Source organism: Rhincodon typus, chromosome 5 (genome assembly GCF_021869965.1).
Source record: "Rhincodon typus isolate 14 chromosome 5, sRhiTyp1.1, whole genome shotgun sequence".
NCBI classification, from domain to species: domain Eukaryota; kingdom Metazoa; phylum Chordata; class Chondrichthyes; order Orectolobiformes; family Rhincodontidae; genus Rhincodon; species Rhincodon typus.
This window is the reverse complement of record NC_063336.1, coordinates 3,130,544-3,143,610: the sequence shown is the minus strand read 5'-3', so window position 1 is coordinate 3,143,610 and position 13,067 is coordinate 3,130,544. Positions and strand designations below refer to the sequence as shown.

General features: G+C 42.3%; 2 protein-coding genes across 2 annotated transcripts in view; one reads left to right on the top strand and one right to left on the bottom strand.

Moving 5' to 3' along the window:
• Positions 1–13,067, bottom strand: part of LOC109930964 (dynein axonemal heavy chain 8-like) — a 2,199,840-nt gene that overhangs the window by 2,108,128 nt on the left and 78,645 nt on the right. The gene's annotated exons all lie outside the window — the stretch shown is intronic.
• lrrc73 (leucine rich repeat containing 73) overlaps positions 1–13,067 on the top strand; it is a 58,065-nt gene that overhangs the window by 35,549 nt on the left and 9,449 nt on the right. Inside the window, exon 4 of the mRNA XM_048596741.1 lies at positions 8,265–8,365. Coding sequence (XP_048452698.1) covers positions 8,265–8,365 — 101 coding nt within the window. The remainder of the gene's footprint in view (positions 1–8,264; positions 8,366–13,067) is intronic.

The window sequence follows — 13,067 nt, the reverse complement described above, 5'->3', positions numbered from 1 at the left end:
ACCGTCACCGTCACCGTCACCGTCACCGTCACCGTCACCGTCACCGTCACCGTCACCGTCACCGTCACCGTCACCGTCACCAGTAGTATCCCTGTCATTGAGGGGAACAGCCACAGGGAAAGCCTGCACTATCTGCCTTGACACCAGGTTCTCTCTGACCTGCTGTACTGTCATGATGACTGTAGTAAGTTTCCCAGAATTCCACTGTAATGACTCTCAGCCACCCTCTGATTTGCTGCCCTTCTTCGCTGTCTCACGGAGGATATCCTGCGGAGGTCTCCTGTACAGATCTCCTCTCATTCTTGTAAACTCCAGAGAGCATAAACCTAAGTTACTCAGTCTCTCATCATAAGACAATCCCCTCATCTTTGGGATCAATCTAGTCAACCACCTCTGAACTGCCTCCAACGCAACTATATATTGCATCAAGTAAGGGAACCAAAATGGTATGCAGTACTCCAATGCGGTCTCACTAATATTGTGTACAGTTACAACAACACTTCTCTACTTCTATACTCTATTCCTTTAGCAATAAATGCCAAAATCCCATTTGCCTTCCTTATTACCTACTGTTGATGCATACTAGTTTTCTGTGATTCACACACAAGGACACCCAGATCCATTTGCACTGAAGCACTGTGAAGTTTCTCTCCATTTCGATAATAAGTTGCCTTTCTATTTCTCTGACCAAAAAGAGAAACCTCACACTTATCCATGTTAAACTACATCTGTCAGATTTAGGCCCATTGGCCTAACCTATCCACAACCATTTGTAAATTTCTTATTTCTTCATTGCAACCCACTTTCGCACATATTTTAGTCTCATCTGCAAAATTGGCTATATTACTTTCTATCCTTGCACCCAGGCCATTAATATAGATTGGAAATGTTTGGGTCTTGAAGACCAAATCCTGTGGCACCCCAGTAGTTACATCTTTGGAACTTTACTAGTTACAACCTGAAAAAGACCTGTTTATCCTGACTCTCGAATATCTGTTGGTCAGCCAATACTCTATCCAAGTGAATAAATTATCCCTAACTCCATGTGATCTTACCTTGTATATTAACCTTTTGTGTGGCACCTTATCAAATGCCTTCTGTAGTGATTGTAACAAGGTCAACCAGTTGATCTTCATAGAACATGAGATCCCTAATTGGGGCTGTTAATCTGGTCCAATCAGGAAGCCCTGACTGACAAATAAAAAGGGGAGTGTCAGAAACACTGACACTCTGGTAGCTGACTCTGGATGAGACCATACTAAAGCCAAGGACAGTTCATGTATAGATAAAGGGTGACTTAATGACAGATACCAGTTTCTGTGGAGTTATTTCAGCAGCAACAGGAAATAAGCACAATGCTGAAGAAACTGGTTCATAGCAGTCATTGAGTTTGGGTAAGTATTTCTGGCATCATGCCGTTATTTGGGAAGCTTGACTTGTTCGATCCTGCGATCGAGGACTGGGCCCAGTATGTGGAAAGAATGCGTTATTTTTTCTGGGCATACAAGCCCTGCAAGGGGAAGAGATGGAGCCTTCAGGGAAAGTGCCGTCCCTTATGGGAAAAGGCAAGCGTGGAACGACTGCAGGCCCATTGGTAAAGAAGGACTATAATTTTGAACTTAACTTTATTTCTTTATTTACAACTTTATACTGAGAAGAACTGTAATGTTGTACTTTTAACTTATTTCTTTATTTTTCTATTTGTACCTAGGTACCTTGTACCAAAGATGGCGCCACGAGTGGCGACTTTGTACATTTTTCATTGTACTACTGTATCGCTGTACTTGAATACACATGACAATAAACCTAATTCCTAATTTCATTATGGCAGATGGAAAGCAATGAGTAAATCTCCTGAAAGCCTATGGAGTTGCAGCTTTTTCTGTTATTAGGAGCCAAACTTGTCTGAGGCACCAGATAAGGAAACATTTCAAGAATTGACGGACATAGTTAAGGAATATCATGATCCCAGGCCCCCTCTAATTCTGAGACATGACCATTTTTACTTAGCAATTTGAGAACCAGGGGAATTCATATCGGGATTTTTGACTAGGTTAAGATAACTGGCAGAAGCCCATGACTTTGGATTAACTCTTAATGAGATGCTTAGAGACTGTCTGGCGTGTGGAATTAATTATGTAACTATGCAAAAATGCTTACAAATCAAAGTCCAATTTGACATTGGAAAACGCGACGAGTGGAGCTTATGAGTTGCTGCCAGATCCTGATAAGAGGGACTCTGGGTCAGCCCACAGCAAAACCCCAAAACAAAGCCAAGTCTCAGCCAAACGTTTAAATTATCTTCAAGGTCCTGGCCAACAAGCTAATGTAGTTGCTGCTGGTATGTGGATTTGAGACAGCAAAAGTGTCCTACTAGACTTAAATTGCATTAGAAAATTCAGAGGCTGGTATCCAGGAGGATATGCAGGAAAGTTCATACCCTGGAAAGTCCACCTCCATCTGGTTTGGAACAGTTAAGTTGCTTAACAACATCAAAATCAGAACGAATCAAGATAAAAGTCTTATTAAATGGTCATCCAGTTCTCATGGAGGTCAATACCAGCGTGGCCTTCTCAGTGATTGCAGAACCAGTTAACAAAATTCGCTCTGGATACCAACCCTTAAGTTTGGGCAAGACCCCGCCTAGACTGAGAACCTATACCAGGGAACCTTTACAGATTAAGGGTACAACTTTGCTCTGGTCTCAAGTGAAAAGCAGCTATTTCAGTTACCTGTGATTCTAGTAAAAGGCTCAGGCCCAAGCTTGATGGAGCAAAATTGATTGGGAGAAATTCACCGATATTGATTCAACGTTTTTCAGTTCGAAAATGGCTGCCTGGGTGAAGTCCGAATGAAATCTTCCAGGAAGGTCTAGGGACTATCAGAGGAGCCAGGCCATCTTGCATGTTGACTAGGAAGCAATTCCACAATTCTGCAAGACCTGCATGGTGCAGTTTTCCTTACAGGCAAAAGTAGAGGCAATAATCAGAAGGCTGGAAAGTGAAGGAATCATCAAACTAATCCAGTTTGTGCAATGGGTAGCACTGGTCATATCAATTGTGAAGCCCAACTGGTCAGTTCACCTTTGTGGGGATTTTAAACAAAGTAAATCATGTTTCGCAGCTGGATAAATACCCAATCTCTCACATTGAGGATTTATAAGCAAAGCTGACAGAAGGTTTGTCCTTCACAAAGCTGAACATGAGCCACGGTTCATGTAATTGTGTTTAGACCAGGGTTCCCAGAAGTATGCTACAATTAATGCCCATAAGGGTTTATATCAATATACAAGACTACCATCTGGGGTATTGTCAGCCATTTCAGTTTTGCAGTGAACGATAGAGAATATTTTGAAAACTCTAGCTCAGGTTGCCATTTACCTGGATGATGTCCTGAATACAGGTAAAACTAATAAGGATTGCTTAGAGAACTTGGATATAGTACTGAAGCATTTTTCCAATGCAGGCCTATGCCTAAGAAGGGAAAAATGTGCGTTCCAGGACTCCCAAGTGACTGACTTGGGCTACAGAGTTGACAAGAGTTGGAAGGATTAAATGTGCCCCAGCTCCCTCGTCTGTTCAGGAGCGTAGGTCATTTCTTGGGCTGGTAAATTATCATGGAAAGTTCATATATAATCTGGCCTCCAGCCTGGCACCTTTGTATCAAATTGTAAAAAAGGGTTAGCCTTGGAAATGGTTGCAAAGACAAGCCCTAGCTTTCAATGAAGTAAAGAAACAGCCATCATCCTCTAAGGTGTTGGCACTCTATGATCTCAAGCAAGATCTGGTATTGACATGCGATGTTGCCTCATACGGCATCATGGTGGTATTAGGGTGGCCCAGTGGAGTGGAATGGCCGATAGCGTATACATCCAGGACTTTGGCTAATGCAGAACATAAATATGTCCAGTTAGAGGTGAAACATAGAAAAATAGAAGATAGGGGCAGGAGGAGGCCATTTGGCCCTTCGAGCCTGCTCCACCATTCACCGTGATCATGGCTGAGTGTCCTGCTCAATAGCCTAATCCTGTTTTCTCCCCATAATTGTTGATCCCATTCACCCAAAGTGCTATATCTAACTGCCTCTTGAATACTGTCAATGCCTTGGCATCAACTACTTCCTGTGGTACTGAATTCCACAGGCTCACCACCCTTTGGGTGAAGAAATATCTACTCATCTCAGTCCTAAATGGTCTACCCTGAATTCTCAGAATGTGACCCCTGGTTCTGGACATACCCACCATTGGGAACATCCACCCAGCATCTACCCTGGCTAGAATTTGCCAGTCATATTTGGAATCAGGAAGTTCCATGAAAATTTGTGATAATCATGAACCACATACCACGACTTTGCCTGCTTAAAGACGACAAGGCAGTGCTGTCCATAGCTTCAGGCTGCATTCAGCAGTAGGCTCTCATACTAAGTGCTTATAACTAGAAATTAGATCACTGTCTGGTAGGCTGAGTAGCAAATGCATTGAGCCACCTGCCACTGGCAGATATACCATTGGTGGTACCTCCAATGGAACAGTTTGTAATGATATTAAATTTTCTGGAGACATTCCCTGTCACAGCCTACAATATCAGAGTTTGGCCGCAGAAAGATCCAGTCCTTTCAAAACTGAAACAACTATTACTAATGGGGGAAACCAAAGGGCCATCACAATTAGAATTGAAATTGAATTTTGGACCCAGACAGACTAGCTCACAGTAGACTTTTCCCTATTGTTACAGGGAAAAAGAGTGCTTGTCCTGGGCAAAGGTTGCCACCAAATACTGGCTCAACACAACCAAGGCCATCCAGGGGTCTCCAAAATAAAGATGCATTGGTGAGAAATTATGTCAGGTGGCCAGGATTGGACGCAGACATAGCCGCATTGGTCGGACAGTACCCAGAGTGCCAACAAAAATTACTACCAGCAGTACCCTTACATCTGTGGGAATGACCGGGTAAACCTTGGACTCAGTTGCACGTCGACAATGCAGGTCCTTTCATGGGTTCAATGTTCTTAGCCATTGTAGATGCTCACTGGACATATTTAGACATCCATAGGGTTCATTCGTCAAACACAGGGATGACATTAGAAAAACTGAGTGCATCTTTTTCAGCACACAGAGCCTAGGAAGTGTTGATCAGAGGTAATGGGTCATCATTTACCAGCAGAGAATTTGGGTATTTCCTAAGGTTGAATGGGATTCAACGTATAAGGACAACTTCATGCCAGCCAGCATCCAATGGCCTGGCAGAAAGAACAGTTAAATTTGAAGGCTGGCTTGAAGAAATAGCCCACAGCCTCACTAGGGACCAAACTGCAGTTCTTATTTGATTATAGAACAACCTCACATGCAACTGCAAGGAGAGAACTGGCAGAGTTGCTAATGGGTAGAAGACTCCCATACCAGGTTGAGTCTGATCTACCTGGACCCTGGGATGGTGGGGGCTGAAACGGCATCAGGAGAGGCCAATGCCAGACACAAGATTCTGCAAAGCAAGAGAGTCAGTTTGATACAGGGGATGAAGTTTGGTGTAAGAATCATGGAAATGGCCCTGCATGGATAAGACGCATGGTCAACACAAGGTCTTGACCAGTAACCTATAAAATTTGGGTGGATGCAATGGTCCTGAACAAACACGTATGACCATATGAAAGCTGCAACTTCACAAACGATGCAGGAGCAAAAAGTGCCCTCCCTCTCAGAATAATAGGAACGGCTGCTGGAACCCATGACTTCACACTCTCTGCCAAGCGTTGTCAAGTCTTTCAAAATCTGAGATGGACATGACAGATGTAGCCACCCAACACCTTTACCACCAGAACAGAGTGAAATTCTACTGTGGTGCTAGTTTCTCTGCCTCAAACTGAATTTAAAATTCTCATATGCAATGATCACTCTTTCTTAGAGGTTCCTTTATTATGAAGTCATTAATTAATCCAATATCATTGCACAATACCAAACCCTAAATAGCCTGCTCCCTGGTTGGTTCCACAACATTTTGCTCCAAGATTCAATCTCAAGTACATTCAATGAAATGTTCCTCGAGGCTACCCTTGCCACTTTGTATAATCTAGTCAATATACAATTCCAAATGCATATGTCCAAACAAGACTTGGACAATATCCAGGCTTGGACTGAAAAGTGGGAAGTAATATTCATACCACACAAACGCCAGGCAATTACAATCTCCAAGAAACAATCTAACTACTGCCCTTTGACATTCAATGGTATCACCAACACAGAATCCCCCACTATCAATATTGTGGGGGTTACCATTAACTAGAAACTCAACTGGAACTTGCCATGTAAATACAGTGGTTACAAGAACAGGTCAAAGGCTTGGAATACAGCAGCAGGTGACTCACCTCTTGACTCCTCAAAGCCTGTCCATCATTTGCAAGGCACAAATCAGGAAATGATGGAATACTCCTACTTGTTTGGGTGAGAATAGTTCCAGCAACACTCAATAAGTTTGACACCATCTGGGACAAAGCAGCCCATTTGATGAGCACCGCATCCACTGATATTCAACTGTTTGTACCATCTACATGATGCACTGAAGAAATTCTCCAGACCTCCTCAGACAGTACCTCCCAAACCCATTACCACTTCCATCTAGAAGGACAAGGGCAGCAAATAAATGGTAACACCACCAGCTGCAATTTACTTTCCAAGCCACTCACTATCCTGTCTTGGAAATATATTTCTGTTCCTTAACTGTTGCTGGGTCAAAATCCTGGAATTCCCTCCCCAGTGGCATTGTGGGTTGACCCACAGCACATGGACTGCAGTGGTTCAAGGAGAGAGCTCACTACCACCTTCTCAAGGACGTCTAGGGATAGGCAATACTTGCTGGCCCAGCCAACAATGCCCATGTCCCAGGAGTGAATAAAAAATACATGTTAAATTGTCCATGATTATTGCTGTACCTTTTATACAAGACAGTAATTCCTGGTTTATACTGTGTCCCACTGCAGACTACTGTTTGGGAACCCATAAATTACTCAGAATTTCCTTTGCTGTTACTTATTTCTGCCCAGACTGATTTTACATCTTGATCTCCAGTGCTGATATCATTTCTCTCGACTGTACTGATTTCTTCCTTTACTAGAAAAAGCTGCATGCCTAGAAGCTGCATCATCTGAGTAAATTTCTCCCTTCAAGAATTTCTGTAATATACATCCTCACAGAATGGTTCCAGATCAGAAAACAAAGTTTTAGCCCTTTGTATCTGCACTGGCTCTTCAAAGGAGAAATTTTCTTATTGGCTGTTCCTGGCCTTCTCCCATTAGCCTTGAACATTCTTTCTTTTCTGATAATAATCCAATTCCCTGTTAGCTGCCTCAATTGAACCTGCCCCCTTCCATTGCACTCTTTCGCACTGCATTCAGATCCTAACCTTGAGACAAGAAAACATTTTCCTCATGTCACTATTGATTCTTTTGGTCATTACCTTAAATCTATGCCTTCTCCCTCTTGATCCTTTTGCTAGTGGGAAAAGCTCCTTCCCCTATACTCATTCTAGTTCCTCATGATGTTGAATGCCTCTACCCACTCTCACCTTGACCTTCTTTAATCCAGAAAAACAGTGCCAAATTTCCTGCGTTATGGAAGTAACTGAAGCTTCTCATTCGTGGAATTATTTTCATGAATATTTTCTGTACCTTTTTTAATACCTTAACATCCTTCCTCATCTGTGGTTCTCAAAACTGTCACAGTCCTCCAATTAAGGCTAAACTATTTATATGTTCTATTTATGTTTATCATAATTTTCTTGCTTTGGTACTCTGGGCCTCTGTTAACAAAACATACAATGCTACATGACCATAAGACCATAAAAAATAGGAGCACATGTAGGCCATTCAGCCCACCGAGTCTGTTCTACCAATTAATGAAATCATGGATGATCTGATAATCCTTAATCTCTACTTTAAACCCATGTGTATGTCCTAATCATTGATTGCACATTCTGTACTTCTTTAATGGAAAGTAAAAAATTCGATATATTTAATTTCTTTATTTGTCTGTAAGAATGTATCAATGTGATTGACTGCTCATCTGCTTGATGACATCACTAATGCTGAACACCTGAAAAAATCCCTTACAATTGTCAAATTCAAACTATGCCACAGAGCTTGCTTGGTCTTTGTGGACAGCTTTTTATGAAGTCATTGGTGAGTGTATCGCTTCACTACTGACTACAAAATCCAATCAATGGTATTTCTTCCCTTGATTCCCAGGTTCTAGCCTGTGCTTACTCTTCTGCAGGTGACCACATTGCAGGGATGTTAGCAGTTGCTGTGGCTTCTAGTCGGACCCTAGAAGTGGTGGACCTGGAGGGGACAGGCCTTACGAATCAGTCAGCTCAGGTATGCAGGCACTTGTGTTCATTCAGTAATTGTATGCAAGATATAAATGAGCTGTTTATTCAACCTTGCCTCTTCCCTATGCATAGGAAGAATGTCAAGCACCGTTTAAATTAGAATTACACTTTTTAATGCCCTTTACTCAGTGGAAACATGGGTAACTGCTGGAACTTCTCACCTGACAGCTGGGTGTTTCCAAGTAATGCTAATGGTGACACAGATGTACCTTCATTACTTATCCACTCAGAGTTTTCATGACATAGATAAATATTCTAAGCACAGAATTATACAGTTCATTCAATATTTTTGGGTCATGCCTGGACACTTGCCATTTTAATTCAGCCTCTAAATAAGTTGTCATGAATATTTTGCCAATAGTTCTATATATCTTTTGCCGCCACAAACGGATTTCCTAAGAGAGTTTCCACATCTAAGGTGCTTGGAACACGTAAAGAGGTACCACAGGGATATCAGGAGGTAGATTCTGTGCACATAGTAAGCAAATTCAATGTGAGGACACTGTGCCAAAGTGTGACGTAGATTGAATTTGAAGCTTGGAATTAGATTCCAGTAAGTTGCCAGTATCTGTAGAAAGTGTAAGTTCCATTCCAGAGTTCATGGCTAACTTAGAGAAAGCAATGAAAGTTTGAAGAGAGGAGAGTGATTCTGTGGGTTCAATGGATTAAAACCAATTCCAATTGCAATGTAAGAGGAATGAAGGACTGAAATTGGTGAGCATTTCCCTTCTCTCATCTAAACTAGACAATCTTAAAGGAATAACATTAACTGAAATATACAAACAAGTATGGCTGCAGGTATTAATTAAATTTCAATTCAAAAAGAATAAGGATGACAGAGCAGATGATGGGTTGCAGTTATGGAAAGTTATATTTGATGAACGACAGTTTGATCCACAACTACTCTCTCTAAGTATCTTCAGATTAAGAGCTTTGCTGAAAGCGAATAAACGGATGTCCCAACTTAAGGCACTGTGGTGTATCAGGGTGGGGAAATTTACCTGGACACGTTGCTCCTAAAGGAGCCGCACACTTTAGGCTTGGATTTTTTTATTTAGGTTGAAGAGGAGAAAGCTTACCCTTCAAATTGTCCAACAAATTTGAGGTTCTTGCAGCTTGAATTGATAAAAATAGGGCTGTAGAGTAGATGAGCAAATTGGCCATGGCCATTAGGAATGGAGTTCCAGGATTTTGATCCAGGAACACTGAAGGGATGGTAATAAATTTCCAGGTCAGGGTGGTGAGTGGCTTGGAGGGGAACTTGCAGGTAGTGGTATTCCCATGTATTTGCTGCCCTTGTACTTTTAAGCGATAGTGATCACATGGTTGGAAGTTGCAGTTAAAGGCATCTTATAGACATAGACTCTATTGCCACTGTGCTAGGTGCAAGGGATGAATGGTGAAGATGGTGGATCGGGTTCCATTAAACAGGACTCATTTGTTTTGGATGGTGTCATGCTTCCTGTGTGTTATTAGAGCTGCACTCCTCCAGGCAAGTGGGGCATATTTCCAGGAAAGAGAGGAGACTATGAGATGACAGGGAATGCATTACTTGCTGCAGGAGTCCTAGCCTCTAACCTGCTGTTGTATCCACAGTATTTATAAGGCTTGTTTAGTTCAGTTTCTGGTCAATAGTAAGCCTCACAGTATTGATAGTGTGGGAATTCAGTGATGGTAATGCCGCCGAATGTCAAGGGATGGTGGATGGATTGTCTCTAATTGGAGATTGACATTACCTGGCACTTGCCACTAATCAGCTGGATATTGTCCAGGTCTTGCTGCATAGACACAGATTTGATTGTATCTAAGACATCATGAATAGTGCTGAGTATTGTGCAATCATCAGCAAACCTCCCCACTTCGGTCCTTATAATGTTCATTACAGAAGCGGCTGAAGAGAGTTGGGCCAAGGTAGGGTTTCGTTTCCCCACATTCTCATTCCAGTTTTTCTCGGGCTCCTCGATACTTTGTTCAGTCAAATACCATATTGATGTCAAGGACAGTCACTCTTACCTCATCTCTGCCCTCACCTGTCAAAGGGACAGCGCTCCAAAAGGTTATGATTTCAAATAAACCTGGTATCTTGTGACTTCTGACTTTGTCCACCCCAGTCCAACAATGGTACCTTCACATCATTGCTCACCTCTGCAATCCAACAGGGACGGTAATTGCACAATGGTAATACCAGAACTCTAGGCCTACCATAGCAGATGGTGAAATTTAAATTCACTAAAGTCAGGAATTAAAAGGTAGTTTCATTTTACCAGGTAACCATTTAATTTTTTATTAAAGAACTAGTTCATTCATGTCCTACTCTCATTACCGAACCTGCACTACGTGCAATTAGATGTGTGGTTCACTCTTAACTGCTATCTGAATTGGCAGGGCATGGAAACAAATGCTAGTCATACCAGTGATGCCTACATTTTAAAAAATGGCCCTGTATCATCATTTGGGGCACTTTATAGTCTCATGATTTTCTTTCATGGAATGCAACTCTTTGTTGCAACAGATGTTTGCTTTATTTCAGTGTCCTGGATTTCTGCACCTGTCTGAGTATTTCTAAAAGCTATGAAGTTTTTAAAGCTATAAATGTTTAGGACTGCTCCTGGGTCCACTGTCATCTCACAGTAGTTACCTGGTAGTATGAGTCAACAGTACCTACCGCTGACCAACAGGTCATATTTGGTTTCAAGAGGTCAACCGCTGGCAGTCTGCAGTTGGGGTAGAGTGCTACCACTAACTGAGTTTTAACCAGAATGATTGCTTACCTTTAACCAGATGTCCTGTGGTGTAGTGGTAGTGTTCTCACCTGTGGACCAAAAGGTCCAGGATCTAATGGACGCAGAGATTGTGTAACAAATTATTTAAAAAATGTAAAAGAGGAAGTTTATTACATGTTAGCAATCAGGTACAAGTTTCTGTAGTAAGGTCATCCTTGTTACTGAGATAGGTAGGTATGATGTGATGGGCATCACGGAGACGTGGCTGCAAGGGGATCAGGATTGGGAACTGAATATTCAAGGATTTACATCCTATCGAAAAGATAGGCAGGTGGGCTGAGGGGGTGGGGTTGCCTTATTAGTAAGAAATGAAATTAAATCAATAGGAAGAAATGAAGTAGGGTCAGATAGTGTAGGATCTGTGTGGGTAGAATTGAGGAACCGCAAAGGTAAAAAAAAAACCATAGTTGGAATTGTGCACAGGCCTTCATACAGTAGTCAGGTACTGGGGCGCAAGATACACCAGAAGATAGAAAAGGTCTGCAAGAAAGGCAAAGTCACAGTGATCATGGGGGATTTCAATATGCCGGTGGACTGGGAAAATCATGTTGGTAGTGGATTGCAAGAAAAGGAGTTTGTGGATTGTCTACGAGATGGCTTTTTAGAGCAGCTCGTGGTGGAGCCCACAAGGGAACAGGCAATACTGCATTAGTGTTGTGCAATGAGGCAGTCTTGATAAGGGAGCTTAAGGTGAAGGAACCCTTAGGAGGCAGTGATCATAAGATGATAGAATTTACTCTGCAATTTGAGAGGGAGAAGATAGAATCAGAGGTAACGGTATTACAGCTGAATAAAGGCGACAACAGAGATATGAAGGAGGAGCTAGGCAGAATTGATTGGAAGAGGAGCCTAGCAGGAAAGACATCAGAACAGCAATGGCAGGAGTTTCTGGGAGTAATTCAGGAGACACAGCAAAAATTCATCCCTAGGAAAAAAAAGCGTGGTACAGGGAGGATGAGGCAACCATGGCTGACTAAGGAAGTCAGGGATAGCATAAAAGCAAAAGAGAAAGCATATAATGTGCTGAAGGCCAGTGGGAAACCACAGGACTGGGAAGCTTACAAAGACCAACAGAGGGCAACAAAGAAAGAAATAAGGAGGGAGAAGATTAAATATGAGGATAAACTAGCCAGTAATATAAATGAAGACTGGAAGAGTTTCTTTAGATATATAAAGAGCAAAAGAGAGGCAAACGTGGACACCGGACCACTGGAAAATGAAGGTGGAAAGATAGTAATGGGGAACAAGGAAATGGCTGAGGAACGGAATAATTACTTCGCGTCAGTCTTCACGGTGGAAGACATGAGTAATCTCCCAAAAATTCAAGAGAGTCGGGGGGCAGAGCTGAGTATGGTGGCCATCACCAAGGAAAAGGTGCAAGTAAAACTGATTGGCCTGAAGGCAGATAAATAAACTGGACCAGATGGACTACACCCCAGAGTTCTAAAGGACATAGCTGAAGAGATAGTGGAAGCATTAGTGGTGATCCTTCAGGAATCGCTAGAGTCAGGGAAGGTCCCAGAGGACTGGAAAATCGCTAACGTGACACCCCTGTTTAAAAAGGGAGTAAGGCAAAAGACGGAAAATTACAGGCCAATTAGCATAACCTCGCTCGTGGGTAAGATTTTGGAGTCCATTGTAAAGGATGAGATTTCTGAATATTTGGAAGTGTATGGGAAAATAGGGCAAAGTCATCATGGTTTCATCAAGGGGAGGTCATGGCTGATAAATCTGCTAGAATTCTTTGAGGAAGTAACGAGCAGTTTAGACCAAGGAGAGCCAATGGATGTTATCTACCTGGACTTCAAGAAGGCCTTTGACAAGGTGCCGCACAGGAGGCTGCTGAGTAAGATAAGGGCCCATGGTGTTAGAGGCAAGGTGCTAGCATGGACAGAAGATTGGCTG